At 49.6% G+C, this 25,723-nt stretch overlaps 1 protein-coding gene across 2 annotated transcripts in view; it reads left to right on the plus strand.

Moving 5' to 3' along the window:
- The first annotated feature begins 354 nt into the window (after positions 1-354).
- The window catches only part of PITPNA (phosphatidylinositol transfer protein alpha), a 39,363-nt gene continuing 13,994 nt past the window's right edge, over positions 355-25,723 (plus strand). Inside the window, exons 1-7 of one of the 2 annotated variants that reach the window (XM_007454220.1) lie at positions 355-575; positions 4,845-4,875; positions 9,914-10,059; positions 14,322-14,413; positions 19,863-19,870; positions 20,969-21,043; positions 23,582-23,665. In XM_007454220.1, the coding sequence (XP_007454282.1) occupies positions 556-575; positions 4,845-4,875; positions 9,914-10,059; positions 14,322-14,413; positions 19,863-19,870; positions 20,969-21,043; positions 23,582-23,665 (456 nt within the window). In that variant the 5' untranslated portion in view covers positions 355-555. Of the gene's footprint in view, positions 576-3,463; positions 3,509-4,844; positions 4,876-9,913; positions 10,060-14,321; positions 14,414-19,862; positions 19,871-20,968; positions 21,044-23,581; positions 23,666-25,723 lie in introns of those variants that run through there. The other variant, XM_007454221.1, reaches the window with a different exon arrangement.

Raw genomic sequence — 25,723 nt, forward strand, 5'->3', positions numbered from 1 at the left:
ACGTAAACTTGGCCATTATTAATATTTTTTGACACAACCTCTTCCTAGATCTCAAACCACACCACCGGGGAGGCCCAGCCGTACAGGGACATCTGTTCCGCCTGCAGATAGTCAGTCACCCCTAGGACCCTGCTGCACACCTCGGTGTCGGCCCCACCTACTGCCCGGGTCTTGCGCACGCCCGGGACCCACCCCGGACGCGGATGTCAGCGCCGCGGCCCACTTAAGGACGGGAGGGGGCGGGCCCGGGAAGGCTCCGCCTCTGTGCTTAGGTCAGCGCGCAGCGCTGCGCGTGACGCTCTGGTTGCCGCAGAGACGCCCCGCCCCCGCGCGGCGCTGCGGAACTGGAGCTCCGGGCGGCGTCGGCAGCGGCGCGGAAGGCGGCGAGGCAGGGGTGGCAGGAGCCGGCGCGGCGACCGCAGCGAGAGCGGCGGGGACAGAGCAGACAACAACGAAGGCGCACAGGCAGCCGGGCCGGGCCACGGGGAGAGCGGCCGCCGGGAAGCGGGCGGGAGGCTGGGCGGGCAGCGGGCAGCCGCCGAGCCGCGAAGCGACATGGTGCTGCTCAAGGAGTAGTGAGTGTCCAGCCGGCCGTGCGGAAGCGAGGAGGGAGGGAGAGTCGAGGATGACGAGCAGGGAGGGTGATGGCCTGGCGGAGGACGGACGGGGCCCGACGGGTTGGAGAGCGCTGGATGGGCGGCCCAGCAGGGGCTGAGGGGACAGCGAGGGCCGGACAGGGCCCGAGGTGGGCCGAACGGGGATAAAGCGGGAGGGACAGCACCTGAGGTGGGGCCCAAGGGGCAGTGAGGGCCGAAGAGGCCTGAGGAGAGGCTGAGGGGACAAAGAAGGCCGGGCAGGCCTGAGATGAGGTCAAGGGGACAGTGAGAGCCGGACAGGGCATGAGGAGGGGCTGAGGGGATCGAGGGTGCTGGATGAGATGTGCGGTGGCCCTAGAGTGGAGGCTAAGGGAGGAAGGGGCCAGCCAGAGCTGCAGGACTGGCTGAGAGGACCCACCAGAGAGGGAGGAGTTGTCTGAGTGGCTGAGGAACGGTTAGACAAGGGCAGACAGGTCTGGGGAGCCGGGGAGCCAGCCAGAGTGGAGAGGGGTTTGGGGCTGAACAATACCAAGGGGCACTGGGAGATCAGATAAGACAGCTTCAAGAATGGAGTTGGGATGATGGGGCCGAGTGTTGAGGGCAACCTGGGGTGTGAGGAGTGGCTGCCTTAGGCATCAGGGGAAGGATTGTGATAAGTAGACACAGGAAAAGGACTAGGGAGTCAGTGTCAGGCTGAACGACAGGGGAAGGGTATAAGGAGATAGCAGAGGGGACAGACGGTGTGACATGGTGCCCACGTGGTGGGGGCAGAGGACGAGGTATTTGGGAAAAAAGGCTTAGGATGATTGCTTGGGACTTGGAGACACTTGGGTGAGGAGTCCAGAAAATATTGGGCAGGGGCTGAAGTGATATGAGGGAGTTATGGTGATGGAGAGAGCTAGGATGTTACCAGGGAGAACAGTTTGGAAAAAGAGTATGTTTGTGAGTAAATATACATGTTATTGGAGTTGGGGTGGGGGACAGGGCCAACGTGTCTCTGGGGGATTCTCAGTCTTGGTGCAAAGAGATGGGGAAATTGCTCTGAGGCATTGATATTTTCATAAAGCCATTGACTGAGAAAAAATGGTGAAGAGTGAGGGAGTTTCTGAGTAGTTAATGGGCGGCGGAGATGAGTGACTTCTGGTAGGAGTTGCAGGGAGATGGGCTTGCTCGTGAAATCCACGGGACTGGATGACAGGTGGGGATGTTCGGATTGCTAATCTTTCAAATATGAGATGACCCATTCCTGAAGCTCATGGTTCCAAGTAAACATCTTAGGACTTTTTTTTCTTCTTCTTCAAAGAGGAAAGATTGGGGGTGGGGGGAGAGGAGAGATTGGATGTGTATGTGCAGAACTTTCAGTGAAACTGTGCTTCCCTGGAGGGGAGGGCAAGTGGGCAGCGTTCGGCCAGAAGCCCAGAAAGTCCGGAAGTGGGAGGTGTCCGGGTAGAGAGCATCTGGTGGAATTCACTTGGTAGCCAGGCAGGTGTGCTGAGAGCTGTTTCCATTTTGTCAGTGAAGGGGCTTTGCCCCATCCCATCTGGTTTGTTCCTTGGAGGTGTTTAGGACTTTTGGACATAGTGTGGAGCTTTGGATAGCAAAGGGAAGAGACCCAGGTGTCATCCCAGCTTGACACCTCATCTGAAGAGTGTTATTTCAAAGCCCCTCCACCTCTATTTCTTTCTTTCTTTTCTTTTTCTTTTTTTTTTTTTTTTGGCCACACTGAGCAGCATGCGGGATCTTAGTTCCCCGACCAGGGATCGAACCCGTGCCCCCTGTAGTAGAAGCGTGGAGGCTTAACCACTGGACCGCCAGGGAAGTCCCCCCACCTCTATTTCTTGACATCCAATCTGATGCTGATCCAGCCAGAGTAGAGTTTTGTGTGGTGAGGAGGAAGAATCTTGGGAATCCAACAAGAGGAGGGCATGGTGCACTTTGGATTTTAATCTTGACTGTACAGATGACAGACTTTTCCCATTCTCCTGATTCTTTTTTTTCTATTCCCAGTTGAATCCTAGAATCTGTAGAAACCTGTAGGTTTTGTAAAGAGGGTCAGGCAGGGAAAGGAAGGGACCTTCAGAAGAGATCTGAGTGAGTTTTGAGGAGAGGTGCTCCCTTCTCAGCCTTTGTTCTCCCCTTGAAGCCTGCCAGGGAAAGGTCCAAGGTGCCAGGTATGCAGAGCCTGCCTGGCATCTGCGTTTCTTTTCTGCCCAACTTGTGCCCTATGTGTGCTTGGGAGTGTGTGTGCATCCCTGGGCGGGGGACCAAGAGGGGGGCATCAGAGACACCTGGCTGTGGCTGCAGCGCTGCAGCTCTGGAGAGTGCAAGTGAAGGTCACACTGAAGTGAGCACAGCTCCAGTCCCAGCCCTGCACTGCCTCTGTGGCCCTGTCCTTTGGAATTGCACCCTATTGCTGCTGAAGTGGTTTTGCTCCCAAGGAGCCAGGGAGAAATGTCTGGGTGTGCAGCTGTCATATAGCAGCCTCAGGGCATCCTGTCAGGAACTGGCTGATGCCCATCTCTTTTTGGGGGAGACTTAACTGCCTGCCCAGGGTCTGAAGTTTGTCCCTGTTGATTTTTCTGACACTTCCTGTAACAGGATTCTCCTTGATTTGATTTCTGCAAATTCTTGGATGTGATTTTTACTGCTGTTCTTGAAGATAAAAGGCTTATTGTTTTCTAGGAAGTTTCTCCTGAGGGTGCAGAAATTGTGGCCTCCAAGTTGGAAGTATTTTTCTGCACTGTTGGCTTTCTCTAATGGGAGGACAACATTAGTGGCAGCATCCAGTAACCTGCAGGATTTACATTATTTGAGTCATTCTGGAGGAAGGGGAGTTAGCAGGCAGTAGAGACTTGGAGCCCATTTTGTTTTTCCTGCTACTTTTCTGCTCTGTGCCTTGCCTTGAGTGTGAAGTTTTTCTCAGATCCCTCTGGGTGTCTCTTGCTATCTGGGGACCTTTGTGGGACTAGGAACTAGTGAGCAGGCTCTTTACCAGCCTGGAGCAAGGATCCCAATTGGCAGGACCACTGCATAGGAAGGAGAGCATAGCAGCACGTGCTTCACCAAGCATGCAAGATGCAGGAGGCTCCAGGGGGTTCCACCTAGGGTCTGGGAACTGAGAATCTAAGCTTGGGAGCTGACTTGATTCGTAGGAATACAACCAAGCGTTTTGTTTTTTGTTTTTTGTTTTTGCAGTATACGGGCCTCTCACCGCTGCGGCCTCTCCCGTCGCGGAGCACAGGCTCCGGACGCGCAGGCCCAGCGGCCATGGCTTACGGGCCCAGCCGCTCCGCGGCATGTGGGATCTTCCCAGACCGGGGCACGAACCCGTGTCCCCTGCATCGGCAGGCGAACCCTCAACCACTGCGCCACCAGGGATGCCCCAACCAAGCGTTTTTGTCTCAGCTCTCTGACCTCACAGTTTTTAGCTGGGGGTTGGCCGTTGCTCTGCATTACAAATGCAAGCCACCCAGAGAAGGGCCGCTGGCCCTCACACCTCTGTGTGTGGAGTTCTGACCAGTGTGGGACTTTGCTGGGCATGGCTTCTCCATCAGGTGATTGACTGGTGGTACCTCCAACAATTGGTAGTCATTGAAATGGAGAAGGAAAAGAAAGTGATCAGTTGGGGTGTCTTTGGACAGCTTCTGGAGGTCAGGACATAAGTTAGGTGTCCTCTCTTGATGGCTTTGTGGTAGTAGCTTGTATTGTAATATCTGGCCCCAGAGCAGAGATGGTTGGTGCGTGCTCTTACGGTGATTAATCCTCCAAGGAGCTTGGCCCCTTCCTAGCCTTTCACCTTGAGGGCTGTTGTTGGGAGGTTGGGTCCACACAGAGGTAAATCCCCAGGACCTGCTTCTTTGGGTCTGAATCCTCATCTTGGCTTCGGAATTTGCAGGGGTGAGTCCTCCTGTATTAACCTCCTATGTTAACGGAGAGAGGTAGACCCATTGGCGAGTTTTGTTGGGGAAGATATGAGTGGGAGAGAGGGAGAAGACAGCTCCAAATGTGAGTCAGAGGCCTGGGAAGTATTTGGTGAGGGGACAGGTTTGCACTGAATCACGGGGTTTTAAATGAAGTGCCAGAAGGGACAGGGTCGTAGCCTTGAAGCACTCAAGGGGCCATTCTCTGCTGGGTTTTTGACAGTGAGTGTAGTGTCACGTGCAACGAAACATTTAATACCATTCTAAGATGATGCTTTAAGAGCAGGTTTCAGAGCCTGAAGTTGATACTCTTTTCCCTCTCTTGCAGTCGAGTCATCCTACCTGTGTCTGTAGAAGAGGTAAGTCCTTTTTCTTCTTTTTATTCATAGTTGGATATACTTGCTTATGACCCTTAGCTCAGTCGGGCTCCTGACGGCCCACACTAGTACCTTCTTGTGGTTTTCATGTTTGTTCTAGCATAGAGATAATCAGTACCCGATGTGAATTGTCCTGGTGCAATTTTCAGTTGAAGGAGGGCGCTTATGTATCTGACCAACTATGTGCAACCTGCCTCAAGCTGTTGACCAGTGAGATAACTTTGAATAGACACTAAACCAGCCCCTCTTACCTGCTAGAACTCAGCCTGTTTGGGGACATGTTACTGAGGGGACCTCTGTGACTCAACAGGGAAGTGTGCCTGGCTCTCTTTGGTGGTGTGACAAACCAGCAGGACTGGAAATCTCTGAGGCCCTTCCTAGCCATACTCTAGGTGACTGCTAGGAAGACCGAGGCCCAGAACCCTTCTTTTACGGAGGGCAGGGAGTGACAGATGGGCTTGGCTTGCCCTCTGTCCTTTTATGGTTCTTGGGCCTGATGTTCCTGTGTATAGGGATCTGGCAGGATTTGCCACAAGGAGGTTCATAGGCCGTGCTGACTCAGAGTTGGTCTCTGGGACAGCAGAAGACTGTCACGGAGCCTCCCTTGTCCCGCCCTTTCTCTGAACTTCCTTCAGTCTCCTCTCCCAGCTCAGCCTTGTTCTTTGCTCCCTTTGGAATCCACAGGCCCCTCAGCTTTCAGTTAAGCTCGACTTTGGGTGAAGCTGCTCAGCCAGTATGGTGCCCTCAGTCGCCCTCTTTCCTGCAGTGTCAGCTCTTGTGGTAACTTCCACCCTGTCCCAAATATGAAATGGACCTTCGAAAAATGAGATCAGGCCAAGAGAGCCCGCAGTACACTTGAGATGAGACAAATGGCCTCTTGGCGCCCAAAGAGGGTGGGCAGGCATTGGCCCCCCAGAGGATTGTCTCTGGTGGTGGGCTGTACATCTGTTAAGAGCTGTGGAGACTGGGGGGAGGGGTCAGGGTGGGCCTCGAATGTGATGTGGGAGTTCTGGGAAAGGAGGATAAGAGAAATGAGACTGGGGAAGCTGGGGGGAGGGGATGCGATCGCTGGAGGCCCCTGAGATGTACATGGGGCCTGGGAACCACGGGGTTGGGCTGAGAGCTGTTGGCTTGGGGGAGCCCTGCTAACCCATCTCCTTTGGGGTCCTTGCTCTCTTTATGAAAAAACAGCAAGTGATGATTTTCCAAACCAGGAGGCCAAGCAGGAAGGCCCAGCACGTTACTTGCCCTGAAACTTGGGGGTCCTATGCCTCTCTCTGCTGTACAGCAGGATCCCACACCCCAGAGAGGAAGATGTCCCCCGGGAGTTCAGGAGTACCTCAAAGTGGTGTTTAGGGGTGAAGTAGATCATTTTTACAGGGAGTTTCTTTTTTTTTTTTAATAATAAATTTATTTATTTATTTATTTATTTATTTATTTATTTATTTATTTATTTATGGCTGTGTTGGGTCTTCGCTGCTGTGCGTGGGCTTTCTCTAGTTGCGGTGAGCAGGGGCTACTCTTCGTTGTGGTGCGCGGGCTTCTCATTGTGGTGGCTTCTCTTGTTGCGGAGCACGGGCTCTAGGCATGTGGGCTTCAGTAGTTGTGGCACGTGGGCTCAGTAGTTGTGGCTCATGGGCTTAGTTGCTCCGTGGCATGTGGGATCTTCCTGGACCAGGGATCGAACCTGTGTCCCCTGCATTGGCAGGGGGATTCTCAACCCCTGCGCCACCAGGGATGCCCCTGCAGGGAGTTTCTTGATGGAATGACAGGTGGGAGTGTCTCTGAGGGTGTGGCAGACCCAGGAGGGCCAGCACGGTCCGGGGGCACCTCTTGGCCGATTGCTTATGGTGGAGCCAAGCATGGAGGGAAAGGGAAACTCACCTTGAGAGCGTCCACAATTGGCGGTTTTCAGTGTGTGGTGGTTTGGTTTTGGAGCATTGAGGAAATTGTGGGGTGAACTGAGCCTGAAAGCAGAAGCTTGGGAAGTAAGCACTGGTTACGATTCATCTGTAAGCCTGGTGATGGTCAACACATTCTCAGCCATAGACCACTGATGAGAAAGCAGTGCTTGGCCTGTGCAGGGTTGAAGCAGGAGCTGCTCTTTCGATGGCTTGAACCTTAGTTCCAGAAGATCAGAAAACCTTGAATGTGGAAAAGCCAAAGAAGAAATAAGTAATGACCAGCCTTCTCAGAGTCTTTATCGATAACCCATCCTGACTAACGGTTCCCATGGGAACAGCCCAGTGTCATGTGGCTGTTGGATTCACTTCCCAATTGGAGGCCCTCAGAGCTTTCTGATTCGGAAGGGGAATGAAAAGAGAATAGAGAAGCCCCTGTCTTTATGACCATCCTGATGGCTTGAATCAATGTTTTGGGGTAAAATCAGCTTATGGCTGGCCAGAGCCTTTGGCCTAATACTCACTGTGCAGGGTTTCTGGACGTTCTGCAGCAAAGCAAGAGAGCCCTGGCTGTTTAACGTGGTATATCCACCAGTGGTTCCTTGCTCAGTTCAGGCCGCCTTTTCCCCCTACTGTGGGTAGGGCTGTTTTACTTCTCATTTCCAGAGATGCATGGCACCAGGCCCCTTTGGTGCCTGGGCTGGCAGGTCCATGGGGGTGGGACCAACAGCTGTGCTGTTTTTCATGACATGTTTCAGGCCCACCCACTACATCTTCCTAGGCTCCCACTCCCAGATTGCCAAAGTGGTGGAGTCTCTGTTTTCCTTAGCTGTCTTCTTTCTTGGGAACAAGGGAGCAGATCTCCAGGGCAGGGAGCACTGTCCTGGGCCAGAGGAGGCTGGCATCCTCGTCTCCTTGGGGCTCTTCATCTGATTTAATGTTCTGATCCCCATCCCCCATCTGTACCCCATCTGAGTCTGGCTGCTTTCTGCTTTCCCAGGGTGCAGAGCCACGGTGCCAAAGGGAACCCTCTGACATGAAAAGTGTCCCTCACTTGTAGCTTGTGGAGGCTAGTCTTATTCACCCCTTAGGATTAACAAAACTGCCTTACATGTCTCATTGGGATTAAAGGATCAGAATATCAAGAGAGATTAAAAGGGGAAGATGCCAGCCCAACACACTGATCCTCTTAGAGCCTGCCCTCTGATTCCTGCAGCTGAAGAGGAACCAAACGAAGGGGATTAGTCTCTGCCGGGGCGCCTCCCCAAGCAGCACCACCAGCCAGCCCCCCAGTCCCCTCCACCGGCCTGGTAAAACCGGCCTCCCCTTCCCTTTAGGACTGCTGAGTTAGCGGTTAGATGTTCTTATGACTCTTCTCTGAAACAGAATTACTGCTGCCTCCTAGGAACCCCTGGCTCACCCAAACCCTGACCCACTTGATAGGGGTTTTCATGTATGCCTCTGTTAGGGGGTGGACTTGGAAAGGCAGAGGGACAGCTTGGGGTTCCCTGGGGGCACTGAGGCAGCCCTGATGTTGCTCTGGATTAGCAAGGTCAAGGTGACTGGCTCTCACCCAGATGTTCCTCTTTACAGGATTAACCCAGCCTTGACGGTTTGCCTGGGCCTTTCCTTGGCATCCTGTACTGCGTTTTTGCTTTGGAAGTTAGGGCTCTTTCAGCTTCGTGGTGAACAGTGAATTGTCCTGGTGTGCGGCCTCACCTCCTTCCATGTTTTGCCCAGAAACGTCTCTGTGGTGCTTAGGAGGCTGCCAGGTAGAGCAGGCCTCAAAGGGAGAAAGACCTTTGTCTTTCACTCCTGAGAGTACCAGGAGCTTGGGGAAGGGGTGTGGAGGGTGAGGAAAATCGATCCCCACTCCTCCCCAAACTGTAATCAAGTTTCTTTCTCTCATACTCCCTAAACTGTTGTGCCTGGTGGCATTGGCTGTGATAGGGAAGATGCATCCTTTGGTATAGGCGTAACTTCCTGCTTTAACGGTTGCTGTTCATTCTCTTTTCACCTCATTCTTCCCTCTAGACAGCTTCCCTCAGAGAGAAGGGAGCAGAAGGGCCAGGCCTGGGCACTGCCCAGGTCATTGGCCCTAATACTGAGTTGTCTTGAGGGATCAGAGGAGGCCAGAGATCTTGACTGGTGACTTGATAGGGTGGCATGTGACCCAAATAAAGGAAAACTAGGCTTTGGCCATCTAGTAAGTGCCAACATAGAGGGTGCACCCAGCCAGCACTGTGGGATAGGAATCTGTGCTATCTAATACGGGAAGCAGGGTGCTTGCTTCAGCCCCACCAGGAATCAGGAAAGCATCAGGAGGTTTGGTTGCCTGCAGGACTGCTCTCTGAGCTGCTGGCAGGGTGAGGAGGGGCCCAACGCTGGAGAAGAAACAAGTAGATGAGCCAGTTGTTTTTTTGTTTTTTTTGTTTTTTTTCTCGGTACGCAGGCCTCTCACCGTTGTGGCCTCTCCCGTTGAGGAGCACAGGCTCTGGACGCGCAGGCTCAGCGGCCATGGCTCACGGGCCCAGCCGCTCTGCGGCATGTGGGATCTTCCTGGACCGGGGCACGAACCCGTGTCCCCTGCATCGGCAGGCGGACTCTCAACCACTGCGCCACCAGCGAAGTCCCGATGAGCCAGTTTTATAGCAGGGGTTGTGGATTTCACAGTGCACTGGGTACCTTTCTTTACAAGAAGTCGTGTCTTAGGACCTGTTTAAATGAATGGGATAAAGAGATTTCTAACAACCAACCCAGATCTTGTTTGGGGATCTGGGACCAAAGGCAGGTCCAGGGCAAAAACTACCTTGGACTCTATTTTCTGGATAGTGGTGTGAGATTAAGCATATTCACCTGCCTCCTTAAGCCTTGAAGTAGGATGTAAAAATGGGAAAGATGAAATTAAACACACCTGATGGCTAAAGAGAGGCCACGGAGCAGCTTTTCTTAGTGGCTCTGGGTGGATTTGGGCAAGGCCACGTGAGAAACTGCGGGATGAGCTCCTGGATCAGGGGGTCCCAGAGCGATCTAATTGGACAGTTCCTGGCAACTGGACTGTGTGCAGCCATCGAGAAGATTCTGCGTTGGCAGTAACTCCCGTCTCTCTGTTTCTTCAGTATCAAGTAGGGCAGCTGTATTCGGTGGCTGAGGCCAGCAAAAATGAAACGGGTGGTGGTGAAGGTGTGGAGGTCCTGGTGAATGAGCCCTATGAAAAGGACGGCGAGAAAGGCCAGTACACGCACAAGATCTACCACTTACAGAGGTAGGTGGCTGCGCGGCAGAGCGAAGGCGTCCTGGTATCAAAGTGGAGACAGCGGATCATTCGGGGTGTTTTCTGAGTTGTTAGCTGGTTGATCCAGTTGCTTCACCTGTGAGAGTAGGTAGAGGTAGTTCTTCTTTGCTCATTTAAAGGGTTGTTTGTTTTTATTTTTTATTTATTTTTTTATTTTATTTATTTTTTGCGGTATGCGGGCCTCTCACTGTTGTGGCCTGTCCCGTGGACGCGCAGGCTCAGTGGCCATGGCTCACGGGCCCAGCCGCTCCGCGGCATGTGGGATCTTCCTGGACCGGGGCACAAACCCGTGTCCCCTGCATCGGCAGGCGGACTCTCAACCACTGCGCCACCAGGGAATCCCACACGTCGTATCTTTGAACAAATGTGCTAGCAGTTTCACCAGTCTTCTCTTGACGTATATTTACAGCCATTTCCAGATGTTTACATACAGTACTCCACTAAAACTCCTGCACAAATCTTTTGATGTACTCAATGTGTGTAAATCTATAGTAAATGTTCCTACAAGTAGAATTGTGGGGTCAGGTAGTATTTTAAATTCTGATATTGTGAAATCAGCTACCGGAGAAATTTTGGTACCTCTCTTTGGATCAAAGGCATAAGTATTTAAGAGTATAGCTTGAACTGATTGGTGTACCAAAATCCATTGCAAACCATACAATTGCTGAATCCCTAACCAAGACAGTAATGTTTCAGTAAATTGTAAGCTGGCCCAAAGGACATTGAAAGCCATGGTAAACCTACACCAGCTTGAATGGAAATTGAATCAATCTAGTTTTGGAAACTACCCAGTACTGCAAAAAATAAACCTGCTATTTTTTTTAATTGTGGTAAAATGTACATAACACAGAATTCACCATTCTTACCATTTCTTTAAAAATATTTACTTATTTATTTATTTATCTGGTTGCACTGGATCTTAGTTGCGGCAGGCAGGCTCCTTAGTTGTGGCATGCATGTGGGATTTAGTTCCCTGACCAGGGCTCGAACCTGGGCCCCCTGCATTGGGAGCACGGAGTCTTATCCATTGTGCCACCAGGGAAGTCCCACCATTTTTAAGTTCAGTGGCATTAAGTAACATGCACATTGTTGTGCAACTTAAACCTGAACCGTAACCTCTAGTCAGTTAACCTGAGTGTTTTCATTTGGTAAACTCGCTGATTTAATGTAGCCTGCTGATCTAGGGATGTAAAAGTGCCGGCCCAGAGGGGTCCAGGATTCTGTGAGTGCCAGAGCCAGGAAGAGGACAACACTGAAGTGGGGAAAAAAAATCTCATCAAAGGACTTCCTGCTGGTCCAACGGTTAAGACTCCCTTCTTCCACTGCAGGGGGCACGGGTTTGATCCCTGGTTGGGGAACTGACCACCCTGGTGTGGTCAGAAAGTTAAAAAAACAAAACAAAACAAAAAAACTCACCAGGATCCCATTTCCTTGACACTGTGTTGTTTACCCTCCATGCCTTCTCCTCATCCTCCTCTGAGTTGACTGCCAACCAGTCCTTACTGAGCCATTTACTGTTGATTAGAATAAGGCTTAAGGCACACCTTCTGGGGCTTCCCCTGTGGCGCAGTGGTTAAGAATCCGCCTGCTAATTGCAGGGAACATGGGTTCGAGCCCTGGGCTGGGAAGATCCCACATTGCCGCGGAGCGACTAAACCCTGTGCCACAACTACTGAGCCTGCGCTCTAGAACATGCAGGCCACAACTACTGAAGCCTGCGAACCTAGAGCCCGTGCTCTGCAACAGGAGAAGCCACTGCAATGAGAAGCCCGCACACCACAGCAAAGAGTAGCCCCCGCTCACCGCAGCTAGAGAAAGCCTGCACGCAGCAACAAAGACCCAGCGCAGCCAAAAATTAATTAAATTGAAAAAAGACACACTTTCCCCACAGCACATTTGTATTTTTTAAAGAGGACTTTGAAAAGAGATAGTGAGGCTGGTAGTAGGGGCCAGTTGGTTCCTCAAGACTCAGCTGGTCCAACCAAAGTGGCAGAGAGGAGGTCTGTACATATGGAGGGTGGGACATGTCTCATCTTCTCCCTTATGGAGAGGGTGGAAACTTTGAACTGCTACCTACCACTACTCTTAACCCCCAAACACCCAACTGCCAAGAAAAGAAAAGAAAACCAACAGTGCTGAATGCCATGACCACCTCGCCTCATGAGGACCAAAGCCGTTAGTTGTCCCAAATCGGAAACCATGGGTTCACAACACCCTCTTCCTTGTTCGTCTTATCATGTCCTTTTTTTTTTAAAGATTTATTTATTATTTATTTATTTAATTTTATTTTTGGCTGCATCAGGTCTTAGTTGCGTCATGCGGGATCTTTGTTGAGGCATGCGGGATCTTTCACTGCGGCGCACCAGCTTCTCTCTAGTTGTGGCGTGCAGGTTTTTCTCTCTCTAGTTGTGGCGCATGGGTTCCAGAGCATGTGGGCTCTGTAGTTTGCCGCACACGGGCTCTCTAGTTGAGGCTCAGGAGCTCAGTAGTTGTGGTGCGTGGGCTTAGTTGCCCCGCGGCATGTGGGATCTTAGTTCCCTGACCACAGATCGAACCTGTGTCCCCTGCATTGTAAGGCGGATTCTTTAGCACTGGACCACCAGGGAAGTCCCTCATCAAGTCCTTTTGAGTCCATCTCCTTGGTTATCTCCGGCGTTTCCATTTCCTTCCATCATCTCTTGTCTGGATTACCACAGCAGCTCCTAACTGGTCTCCGTGCTTTCCACTTCTCCGCACAGCTCCAAGCCTTCTGTCCAGAAGAAGATCTGTTGCTCCCTAGCTTAGAAGCTATAGATGGCCCTTTGCCCTCGGGATAAAGTCCAACCTCTTTGATGCAGCTACAAGATCTTCTATGACCCAGCCTCTGCTTGTTCTCCTGTATTCCCCACCTCATACCTTACACCAGCTACTCTGAACTTCTCTCTCTTCCCCCCCAGCTTTTCCCACCCCACTCCCGTCCTCTTGTCTAGCTCAGTCCTACCCACTCGCTACTCTGTGTAAACCTTCCTTTCCCTGGGGAGCCTCCCCATGCACCGTGTTCTCACAGTGCTCTGCCTGGTTAGTTCCACTCCTCACTAGAACGGAAGCTCCCTGAGGGCAGGAGCCATGTCTGTGTGATTTCTACATGCATCGTGGTGCCTAACTCATAGAAATACTTACCTGAATAAGTGTGGCCAAGAGTGAGTGGATATCAGTGGGCTGCTCTGTGTGTTCCGAGTTAGCTGTGTCCTGGAGGTAGCTCTTTTTCTTAGGGCTCAGGCACTAAGCTGATGGGGTTGTTGGAGCCTGCTAAGACTGCAGTAGATTACCAGTTAAAAGCTGAGGCAGAGGAATACACATACCTTTTTTTAAACAAAAGAAACAAAAAGAGCTCATACGGTACCTGCTGCTCTGTAACCTGCGATAAGAATTGAATGGAAGAAAATATTTTGTCCTGGGAGGCAGATGGCCCTGAGGCCCTCCTGGCTGCCCAGAACTGACCCTAGGAGATCAAGTCGTCTTGGATCCCATATTCCAGGTTAGTCAGCCAGTCACTCTGGTCCACTCTTGAAGACATCTCATCCTTGCAATGTGTAATACCATGCCCTGGGCCCAGTGAGCTCTGGAAGAGTGCGTAATGATAGCGTAAGGACTGATAAGCCGTGGCCGGTAGCCCGGGGCCTCACCTGCTGTCCTGTTCCTGGCGGGTAGGGGGCCAAGTTGTGGGTGGATGTTAGTAACCAGCTGAGCTGGGGTGTCAGGCTCTGACAGGTGGCTTTTCACACACAGAGTAACCTCCTGGTCTCAGGGGAACTTGCATGTCAACTCCCCACAAAGAAGCTGGAGCTGCAGCCTGGAGAATGTGCAGTAGACGCCCATTGTCTTTTTCTTTTTCTTTTTTTTTTTTAAATTATTTATTTATTTATTTTTGGCTGTGTTGGGTCTTTGTTGCTGCGCATGGGCTTTCTCTAGTTGTGGTGAGCAGGGGCTACTCTTCGTCGTGGTGCGCGGGCTTCTCATTGCGGTGGCTTCTCTTATTGCAGAGCACGGGCTCTAGGTGATCAGGCTCAGCAGTTGTGGCGCACGGGCTTAGTTGCTCTGCGGCATGTGGGAGCTTCCCGGACCGGGTCTCGAACCCGTGTCTCCTACCTTGGCAGGCAGATTCTTAACCTCTTTGCCACCAGGGAAGTCCCTAGCCCATTGTCTTCTAACTCTCTCCTCTGTTTCTCTTCATAACCCTTTTCTCACTACAGCAAAGTGCCCACATTTGTTCGAATGCTGGCCCCGGAGGGAGCCCTGAATATACATGAAAAAGCGTGGAATGCCTACCCTTATTGCAGAACAGGTGAGTGCAGAGCTGGAATTTGGGCCCCAGGGTGGATGGAGGGTGTGGTCAGGTAGGGCCAGGGGTGGCAGTGAATTGGGGTTTTGTGTCCCACCTTCATTTTCCAGATTAAGCCAGTGGAAGGGTGAGCTTGGGGCGTCCCTTCGGGCTGGCGGTGAGTGCCAGTGTTGTCCAGTGCAATTTGGCAGCCAGCTGGGTGGAAACCACCAAGTAGCCATGGCCCAAGATGGCATAGAACCAATCCCTCCTATTTGGGGATGGTATGATAATTTTGGTTTTTCCTGATTACAAAAATAATGTCCTCTGTCTTGGAGAATACATATACACAAGAAAATAATCACCCATGATCCTTTCATTTCTAGTCACTATTAACATTTTAGTGTCTTTCTAATCCTTTTATAAATGCTTTCATATACACGTGTATATAAAGTCTCCAGACACGTTTTTCAGCCAAATTTTGGGTCAAATCATACTAATTATTAAATTGTTCATTTTTACTTAGTAAATGGGAAGCCTTTTCTCTGTCACTACATATAGTCTATTGTTTAAAATTTATTAGTAGTTGCATAGTATTCCATTGTATGAATGTACTGGGATCTTTTTAAGCTACTTCCTTATTGTTAGATACTGAAATTTCCAGTTTTAATAGGATGTATTCATGTTTGGCTTGAAAAGCAGCAGTGAGGCCCAGGGACTTTTGAGAGAGGCAGTCATAAGAAGGGGCCTTGCAGGGTGACCTTCCTGCGCTGGAGAAGGGCCAGACCTAGACACCAAGGAAACATAGCAAAGAAAACCCTGATGCTGTTGGGGAAAAGTTGAAATAAGCCCAATGTTTGATGACAAAGGATTTAGAAACAACTAGCCCCCGAGTATGTTATATAACACCTGCAGTCCGAGCCCTGAATCAGGGGCTTCCACTAGACCAGCATGGTTTGGTTTTTTGTTTTTTGGGGGTTTTGTGTGTGTGTGTGTGTGTGTGTTTTTTTTGGTTGCACCATGTTGCTTGTGGTATCTCAGTTCCTTGACCAGGGATTGAACCCAGACCTTGGCAGTGAAAGCACTGAGTCCTAATTAGCAGACCACCAGGGAGCTTCCTAGACCAGCATGTTCTATAGTTGAAGGTGGGATTAGGACTGGAATTATTCTCTTAATCTTCCCTAGTCTCCTGTCTGGAGTTTCTAGAAAGGAAAGATTTGAACCTTCACAGAGAACTTTCTATTCTAGACATTCTGGGATTCTAGCCGGGGGTCTCTAGAGGTCCCCTGGAAGTCGACTGTGAGTTAAGTGGCTTTTCCCCCAGCCAGTCTACATTTGTTGGCACAGACAGTCTGCCTGCCAGCCTCTGCTTACACTTCTCTTACTTGTTGGGACCTGGCACTCCCTAGATTGTATCTGATGAGGAAGGTACATGTGGTCCTTATCCTGTTGACTTTGGGAATGACTAAAATCTAGATCACAGGGTCATTGCTCTCTTTAAGCCTACACAGGTTCAAGAACCTTGTATCAGGAGATGCATAGTCATTGGTGGGACCTGGGATGTGTAATGCTTAGAGTTTTATTGCTGTAGCTGAAAATGCAAACATCACTATTCCCTAAGCAGCAGGCAGGAAGCTGTTCAATTCTTGGAAAAGAGGCACATACACACTTTCTTAAAAGACATTGTGGGGGCTTCCCTGGTGGCGCAGTGGTTGAGAGTCCGCCTGCCGATGTAGGGGACCTGGGTTCGTGCCCCGGTCCGGGAAGATCCCACATGCCGTGGAGCGGCTGGGCCCGTGAGCCATGGCCGCTGAACCTGCGCGTCCGGAGCCTGTGCTCTGCAGCAGGAGAGGCCACGACAGTGAGAGGCCCGGGTACCGCAAAAAAAAAAAAAAAAAAGTGTGCACAGTGGCTGGGTGTGTCTGGTCTAGGGCCAAAGATGAATTTTCTTGATGTGTAAGAGAGTTGCATTGAGCATGTGTCATATGAACCTTAGCCAACTTGGCATAAAGGAGGCAAAAGGATAGGGTGGACTGCTGCATGCCTGGGGCGGGGTTCTGGGTACACAGCTTGTGCCAACTGAGAGATGCCACTGTCCTCTGTAATTCTGGGGAGAGTGTGCTGCAGCTGACATGGGCATTTTTCTAGACGCCACGTGTTCATTCGCATCTTCTGATCCTTGGCCAAAAGAAGAAAAATATAATTTCTAAATACTCCGTGAAGAGGAGAGGCAAGGAGTAAGGGAGAGGAGGTTGACTTCTTCAATGGGTGCTGACTTTACAGTCACACCCCAGCTTCATTACAGAATGAATGTCTTCTTTTTTTTATATAAATTTATTTATTTTATTTTTGGCTGCGTTGGGTCTTCGCTGCTGTGCGCGGGCTTTCTCTAGCTGCGGTGAGCGGGGGCTACTCTTCTTTGCGGTGCGCGGGCTTCGCACTGCAGTGGCTTCTCTTGTTACAGAGCACGGGCTCTAGGTGCATAGGCTTCAGTAGTTGTGGCTGGCAGCCTCTAGAGCGCAGGCTCGGTAGTTGTGGCACACGGGCTTAGTTGCTCCACGGCATGTGGGATCTTCCCGGATGAGGGATCGAACCCATGTCCCCTGCATTGGCAGGGGGATTCTTAACCACTGCACCACCAGGGAAGCCCAGAATGAATGTCTTGAATCTTAGATCTGTTCAGTTAGCCATTGCCCTTTTAAAAAGAGATATAAACAAGGAAGGCTATGTCCAGTTCCCTCTGGGGGCTGGTATCGAACCCAGTCCCCTGCATTGGCAGGGGGATTCTTAACCACTGCACCCCCAGGGAAGCCCAGAATGAATGTCTTGAATCTTAGATCTGTTCAGTTAGCCATTGCCCTTTTAAAAAGAGATATAAACAAGGAAGGCTATGTCCAGTTCCCTCTGGGGGCTGGTGGGAGAAAGATTATTAGTTCATACTCTTAGGTTGGCCTAAGTAGATCAGAGTTTGAGGTGAGATGGATAAAGGAGTGTGGAGTGAAACTCCACATGCCTTTTGGAAGGCTCTAACCTTGTTCTCAGTGGAATGAAGTTGGCTGTGGAAAACTCTACTTATTATCAGCTCTTTCTATCCTCTTACCTTATTTCTCTCTCATAAGTCTGATGCTCATGACTTGGGACATGAGGAGGGGGTAAGATGGGACTGGGTCTGTGAGTGAAAGTAGGAAGAGATGCTTGCTTTAGCAGCACATGTACTAAAACCGGAACGATACAGAGATTAGCATGGCTCCTGTGCGTGGATGACACGCAAATTCATGAAGCATTCCATAAAAAAAGAAGAAAGAAAGTCGGAAGAAGAAAATAAATGTTTCCTCTTCCTGTAACCTTAACCCTGGGCTGAATACAGTCTCAGTAAAGCCATAGTTTGTTTATAGCAGTGCCACACAGAATGTGGAATCTTAGTTCCCCAGCCAGGGATCGAACCCTCGCCCCCTGCATTGGAAGCACGGAGTCTTAACTGCTGGACCACCAGGGAAGTCCCAAAGCCATAGTTTTTAAAAAGTACCTGACTGGTCTCATTGGAGAGCCCTGTTTTCCAACTGCAGAGGGTTTCCCGAGACTTTTCCAGTGTACATAGGGTTGAAGTTTGAAGAAAAGGGAAGGCTCCGAATGCAGAGGTGTTTGGAGGCATTGAGGCTAGAGAAGATTGGGAAAGATTGTTTGGTCACCCACATTGGCATTAAAGGCCAGGGAGGGTGTTCACCCTCGTAGGTTCACAAACCTAATTTGTCAGAACTAAATGGATCTGTTTCTCAGGATCTCAGAAAGACCTATATACAAAACCCCCAAATGCCAATATATTAAGTTATATTGAAATACAAAATTACTAATGAAAACCAGATATTCCTGTTTTCTGAGTAGGGCATTCTTTCCTTGTGGACTCTTCTGCATAGAAAACCAAATTATAATCAGAAAGCCAACATGTAGTGAAAACATCCACTTGCTTAAGTGATCAGACCCTTGTGTCTGTGGTTTGTTTTGTTTTTTTAAACAAATTTATTTATTTATTTTTGGCTGCATTGGGTCTTTGTTGCTGCACGCGGGCTTTCTCTAGTTGCAGTGAGCGGGGGCCACTCCTCATGGTGCACGGGCTTTTCATTGCGGTGGCTTCTCTTGTTGTGGAGCACGGGCTCTAGGTGCATGGGCTTCAGTAGTTGCGGCATGCGAGCTCAGTAGTTGTGGCACACGGGCTTAGTTGCTCTGCAGCATGTGGGATCTTCCCGGACCAGGGCTCAAACCCGTGTCGCCTGCACTGGCAGGCAGATTCTGAACCACTGCACCACCAGGGAAGTCCCACCTTGTGTCTGTTGATTAGCACTTTCTGTCCCAACAGAGGCCAAACTAGGAGAAGGTTGCTCGGAGAGCATAGACTCAGAATCAGGTGGTTAGTGGGAGAACCTTGGGGGCTAGTGTCATCAAACCAGGCCAACCTGACACTCAGGGTGGGGCTGCTAGACGTGCCACGTACAACAGTCCGGGGCTCTTGCTCCCAGGACAGTGCTGGAGAATTTCTGCCAAACTGGTCTCTTTGGACTCGCCCTCGATGGATATTATACCCTTTATTTCCTTTTTAGTTAAACTAATAACAGAGCAGTTATTTCAATAGCCCTTTTAGTTATAATCTTGATCTGATGCTTTCTTGCAAGTATCTTTCGTTGGATTCAGGGAAATTACTGATAGTCTCTTGGGTTGTTTCTATACAGGGTGGATCTTATCCCTTATATTTCAAATTCTCCTCATCTCGATCTCAGAGGTAACCTTAGTTTCAGTTTTAGAGTTATGGAATTTGACTGTTAGCCCCATGTACCGTCAGATGGGGCAGTGTGGCATCCATCTGAAATTGTGATAACTGCCAAAGTCAGAGGGTACAGAATGATCTGGGCTGTGGTCAGGAGGAGGGCTAGTCTATTCCCCAGTGACATTAGAGCTGCAGTCATTTTCTCTGATAAATAATTGAACGGTGCTTTCCGAGGGGGTCTCATTACAATGATCAGGAGTGTGGAGGGTGAGAGGTTTGGTTACAGTGAGAGGAAGGATGCAGAGGGCAGATAGACAGTGCCTGGCCTACAGTGCCCTGCTCTGTGCCCCGGGAAGTGGGGGTGGGGGGACACCAGGTGACACTCCGATGGCAGAGCAGCGGGTCTCCACGCTTCAGCTCATCAGAACTGCTCCCTGTCTTTGCCCAACTGGGAAGAGTCCTGAGGAGCCTGTAGTGGCATTGCTTTAATTAAATTCCATATTTGGTCTTTGGGGACTTTTGTATGAGTGAAACTTGAGAGTTGCTGCATTTGAGGTACCAGATGTACTCGCTGGGGCTTGGAGAGTGACTGTGGAGTGCCCCAGGGAGTGGAGAATTCTTTGCTTCCGTGCTCCCTGGGGGTGAGGGGTGGATATTTCATTTATCCTCATTAATCTTTTTCTTTCTTTTTTCCATGTCCTTGCCTTGGAGCAGTTATTACAGTAAGTATTTTCAGGGGGGTTGGAACTGTAGATGATTTATAAGAAAAGGAAAAATAAAAAGAGAACTGCCCTGGGACTCCTGGGTATTCCTCTCTTTCTCTTGGGTGACTTTTGGAGCATTTGAGGCTTAATCCTTTCAGTCCTAATGAGGAACTTGTTAATTGGCAAAATGGCCTCTTGCTTGAAGCTACATTGGCAGGTGGCTTTGTAGGTGCAGCAGTCAGGACTGTGGCATACTAGCCCCGGGTCTCACGTGTACAGAATGACGCAAGGTTCTCCCCTGCTTGCCCCAGGTTTGGCCTTCCCAGGGTTGTACAAGAAGCTTCAGTTCAGCTGACCCGATTGTGACTTTCCCATTGGGGCGTTTGTTGACCCCAGTGAGCACTGACCCTTGGCAGAATTGAGAAATCAGCAAGGTTTCTTTTCCAGGCCCAGCCCCTCTGTCAGTGCCCCTCTCTCCACCCTTCAGCATCCGTATCCAGGTGCCTTGTCCCTGCTGGTAAATGTAAGAAGTTTCTGGGAACCTAATTCCCACTGAGGAGTTAGGGGGTTAACGTGTTCCTCCTTTGAGTAGTTCCAACTTTTTAAAGACACTAAGGGAGGAAGCTGATAATTAGCATGAAGGGTTAAATTAGCAAAAGCCTGGCTGGGGAGAACGGGCGCGGGTGGGGAACACGTTTGCTTGGCTGGGAAGTCTCCCCGTGCTCTTCCCACGCTGCCAGTCAGCCGTTACGCCCTGTGCATGAGGCAAATAGGAGAGATACACGGATTAAATACATGGATTTTGAAGCCAGACACAACTGAGTTTGAGGCCCAGTTCTGTCGTTATCTCTGTGCCATTGGACAAGTCCTCTCACGCCTTTGAACGTAACTTTCCTTGACTTGTAAGATGAGGGTGGTATTACTACAGCCGTCGCAGGCTGGGTTGAGGATTGAACGAGATAACACTCACCCAGAGTACTGTGGGCTCCTGGTACAGTTACCTGTTACTATAAGGCAGAGGCTGGGGTCTCTCGACTGCCCTTGAGCAAGTAGGGGGAATGGTTACTCTCCAACTTCGAGCCTGGTGACTGTAAGGTATTTTTTTTCCCCTTCCAGAATGAATACATGAAAGAAGACTTTCTGATTAAAATTGAAACCTGGCACAAACCAGATCTTGGCACCCAGGAGAATGTAAGTAGCACTTCCCAGGAGCCCCGAGGACTTCCAGGCCCCAGGACGGGGTGTTGAGGCTCCATCCATGCTAAGGGGTCTGATCCATGGTCCCCTTTTTCCTGGCCAGGCAGGCAGTAGCCTGTGCCCAGATCTGTCCTACCAGGATGGGATTGCTCTGTCTCTAATCTGAAAAATATGATCTCCAAGACTCTTTATAGGACCTCTCCTAGTGCTGGGGTTGGCCTAAAAATGTAACTCCTGGCACAGAGGAGGTGAGTTTTTAAAACATAAAAATTAGGCAATTCCCTGGCAGTCCAATGGTTAGTACTTGGTGCTTTCACTGCCAGGGCCAGGGTTCAATCCCTGGTTGGGGAACTAAGATCCCGTAAGCTGGGCTTCCCTGGTGGCGCAGTGATTAAGAATCTGCTTGCCAATGCAGTGGACACGGGTTCAAGCCCTGGTCCAGGAAGATCCCATATGCCGTGGAGCAACTAAGCCCGTGCCCCACAACTACTGAGCCTGTGCCCTAGAGCCTGCGAGCCGCAACTACTGAAGCCCGCGTGCCTAGAGCCCGTGCTCCACAACAAGAGAAGCCACTGCAATGAGAAGGCCGCGGACCGCGACAAAGAGTAGCCCCCGCTCGCTGCAACTAGAGAAAGCCCGTGCACAGCAACAAAGACCCAATGCAGCCAAAAATGATAAATAAGTAAAATAAATAAATTTATTTAAAAAAAAATATCCTGTAAGCCATGTGGAGTGGCCAAAAAAATAAATAAATAAAAATTACAGCCTCTGTAGAGCACAATTTGCCAGTACTCTTTAAATTTAAAATACAGGGGCTTCCCTGGTGGCGCAGTGGTTAAGAATCCGCCTGCCAGTGCAGGGGACACAGGTTCAAGCCCTGGACCGGGAAGATCCCACATGCCATGGAGCAGCTAAGCCCGTGCGCCACAACTACTGAGCCTGCACTCTAGAGCCTGTGAGCCACAACTACTGAGCCCATGTGCCACAACTACTGAGCCTGTGCTGTAGAGCCCACAAGCCACAACTACTGAGTCTGTGTGCCGAAACTACTGGACCCCATGCTCTGCAATGAGAAGCCCTCGCACTGCAACAAAGAGTAGCTGCTCACTGCAGCTAGAGAAAGCCTGCTTGGAGCAACGAAGACCCAACGCAGCCAAAAATAAATAAAATAAATTTATAATAAATAAAATTAAATACACCTATCCTTTACCCCAGCAATTCCACACCTAGGAATTTATTCTACAGTTATGTTTTCACATGTATGAAATAACTTATATACAAGGAGATTCATCTCAGCATTCTTTGTGTACCCAAAGGTTAAAAACAACGTAAGAGCCCATCAGTAGGACCCTGTTAAATAAATTGTTGTGCAGCCATATAGCGGTATATTATGCAGCCATTAAAAAGAACCAGTAGGGAACAGTTTTCAACATACACTGTTCAGTGGAAAAAGCACGATGTGAAGCAGTGTGTATACATGCTACCATCTGTATTAAAAGAAAAATCTCTACACTTGAATGTTTAGCAGTGGTGGTACTTGGGAGTGGACTTGAAGACAAGAGGAAGAGTTATATGCTTTATCATATCCTTTTGTGCATTTTGTAAATTTATTTATTTTTGGCTGCATTAGATCTTCGTTGCTGCGCGTGGGCTTTTCTCTAGTTGCGGAGAGCAGGGGCTACTCTTTGTTGTGGTGCACGGGCTTCTCGTTGCAGTGGCTTCTCCTGTTGCAGAGCACAGGCTCTGGGCGTGCAGGCTTCAGTAGTTGTGGCACACGGGCTTAGTTGCTCCGCATCTTGTGGGATCTTCCCGGACCAGGGCTCAAACCCATGTCCCCTGCATTGGCAGGCAGATTCTCAACCACTGTGCCACCAGGGAATCCCCTTTTGTACATTTTGAATTTGTATCAGAATTTCGTAGCATGATTTTGTATCTGGTACCACCTATTTTGAGTTAGTTAATTTTTTTTTTTTTTTTGCGGTACATGGGCCTCTCACTGTCGTGGCCTCTCCCATTGCGGAGCACAGGCTCCGGATGTGCAGGCTGAGCGGCCATGGCTCACGGGCCTAGCCGCTCCGCGGCATGTGGGATCTTCCCGGACCGGGGCACGAGCCCGTGTCCCCTGCATCGGCAGGCGGACTCTCAACCACTGCGCCACCAGGGAAGCCCTTGAGTTAGTTAATTTTTAAGAGCATCAAAATAAGCAGTATATGGCTAACCAGGCAACATCCCCATGAGACAAGTGTATAGTCTTTACAAAGGGGGAACATATGGAAACAAAGTAGGTGCTAGGGGAGTCCTGAGAGTGTCTCGGGCTGCTGCAGTTGTACTTAGCTTGAAAAATCAAAGCATTGGTTCTCAAATGTATGTCCACTTAAAATCCATCCTCCCACTCCTTTGGATAGTTTTGTATGTACCAGTAGGAATCTCACATCTGTGGCTATGGGAACAGCTGCTGCTAGGTGTCCATTTTGGGTAAAGGGTGCTTCGTAGATGATAAAAACTACACAGTGGTCCTCCTTGTTCCTGCAGGTGCATAAACTGGAGCCTGAGGCTTGGAAACATGTGGAAGCCATATATATAGACATTGCAGATCGAAGCCAAGTACTTAGCAAGGTAGGAACTGTTCAGTGATATGGGTGGCCTTTGAGTTGCAGAAATGACTTCTAAGTGTCAGAGAAACCAAGGAACCATACCCAACTTGGCTCAAAGGGAAGTTCTCTCTTGGGTATTTTATTTTTTAAATGAGTGTTAAGAATTGCCTCGCCTTGACTCGGGGATACCACCAGGAAAATAGTGGCCCAGATGTATGTGTCCTGTTTGGCCTCTGGAATTGTCACTGGATGACGCAGGTACTGTCGGTAGCCCTGGGGGTGATTTGCCCTGCTGAAGTGACACTTAGCCTGAAACTAGTTCTCTCTCTAACCTTGTGATCAAAAATGTATATTGCCTGCCTATTTTGTGTTTAGAATACTCTGTTCTGTGGGTTCCAGGTTGGGGGGTTGCCAGTTACATGAAAAGACAAGTCCCCTGCCCTCAAGACATTGGTGGTCACTTCTCAGAGTAACAGACATGGCAGCAGCCACCTGGAAAGGACAGTCCATTGCTAGACCATAAAGTTGGAGAAATTGGGGACCAGGTCTGTCCTGCTCACTGCCCAGGAGGTATTGGTTTAGGGAAGTAAAGGACTAGGTTTCCCCATTCAGTACTCTTCGTATTTGAGAGAGGCCTACTGGAATCTGAACACAGGAACTTGACTCTGCCCATTGGTAGGGAATAAGTGTTTGCTCTGTACCCCAGGGGTATGATACTTCTTTCCTGGAGTCACTCTTTGTGCCTAAGCATTCCCAAATAGATATGAAAGACATCTTGTGCTTCTTTGCCTAATATCCCCACCCTTACCCTCAAAAGATTAGTGGATTTTTCAAAAAAAAATTTTTATTGAAATATAACATATGTAGCAAAGTGAATAGATCGTAAGTGTGCAGCTTGATGAATTTCCTCGAACTGAACATCGCCAGATATTTCTCAAACAGAAATACTAGCCAAAAGTATGGCGCTTTGAGTATTTTGTTGACGGTTTCATGTGAGTGGAGAGAAGCAGAGGCGGGGAAGATTTAATAATCTCCTTAGCTTTGGGAAATGCTTTATGATTGTGTGTGTGTGTGTATGTGTATGATTTGATAGCTTCGTTATTTTTGTTAAGTAGATGCCATAAGGAGTTTGCTTTTCGTTGCCCACATTAGTCGATGCAGAGGAACAGCGCAAGAGTAAACATTTGTTACTGTTAATTAACACACAGCACTGACTGCATTTTAAATCAGTGAGGGGAGGCTGACGATAGTACACAAGAGGATTAAGTCTGTACATTGAACATTTCCAATAATGATTTTATTAAAACAAGGCAGTTTAAAAACAAAAACAAAACAAGCCAGAGGGAGATGGGACTAGAAGATTTCAGGAATGACTGCGGCCGGTTGTTCTCGGCTCAGGCTGCTGTTTTAGAATCACCTGGGGAGTTAAAAAAAAAAATGTATGCAACCCTCCCCTGCAGATGTTCTTATTCACTGGGTTTTAGGTGGAATGACCCAGAAATCTGTACACTTGACCCTTGAACAACATGGGTTTGAACTGCAGGGGTCTACTTAAAAGCAGTTGTTTTTTTTTCAGTATTAAATACAGTTCCACATGATCTGTGCTTGGTTGAATCTGAGGATGCAGAGGAACTGTGGGTACGGAGGGCAAACTGTCAGTTGGATTTTTGACTGCATGGAGGGTCAGCACCCCTAACCCCTTCCTTGCTCAAGGGTCAACTGTATTTTGAAAACACCTTCCTTGGTCATACGAATGTTCACTCCAGGTTGCAAATCCCCATCTTAAACAGTGGAAATACGTGCCTGCTCACACAGTCTGGTAAAAGTGAAAACGGGCCCTGGCAGACAAAATCACAGAGAGCTCTCCTCTGAGGCAAATGTAAACAGTTCTATATCTTGTTTATAACACCTTCCCAGATTTTCTGTGAGCCAGCAGCGTCAAGAATGGTATGAACTGTACTCTGGTGGAAAATCTGATCTGTTTCTCTCTCTCTCTCTCTCTCTCTCTCTCTCTCTCTCTCTCTCTCACACACACACACACACACACACACACACACACACACACACACACCTCTCTCTC

Source organism: Lipotes vexillifer, unplaced genomic scaffold (genome assembly GCF_000442215.2).
Source record: "Lipotes vexillifer unplaced genomic scaffold, Lipotes_vexillifer_v1.1 scaffold680, whole genome shotgun sequence".
Taxonomy (NCBI): Eukaryota; Metazoa; Chordata; class Mammalia; order Artiodactyla; family Lipotidae; genus Lipotes; species Lipotes vexillifer.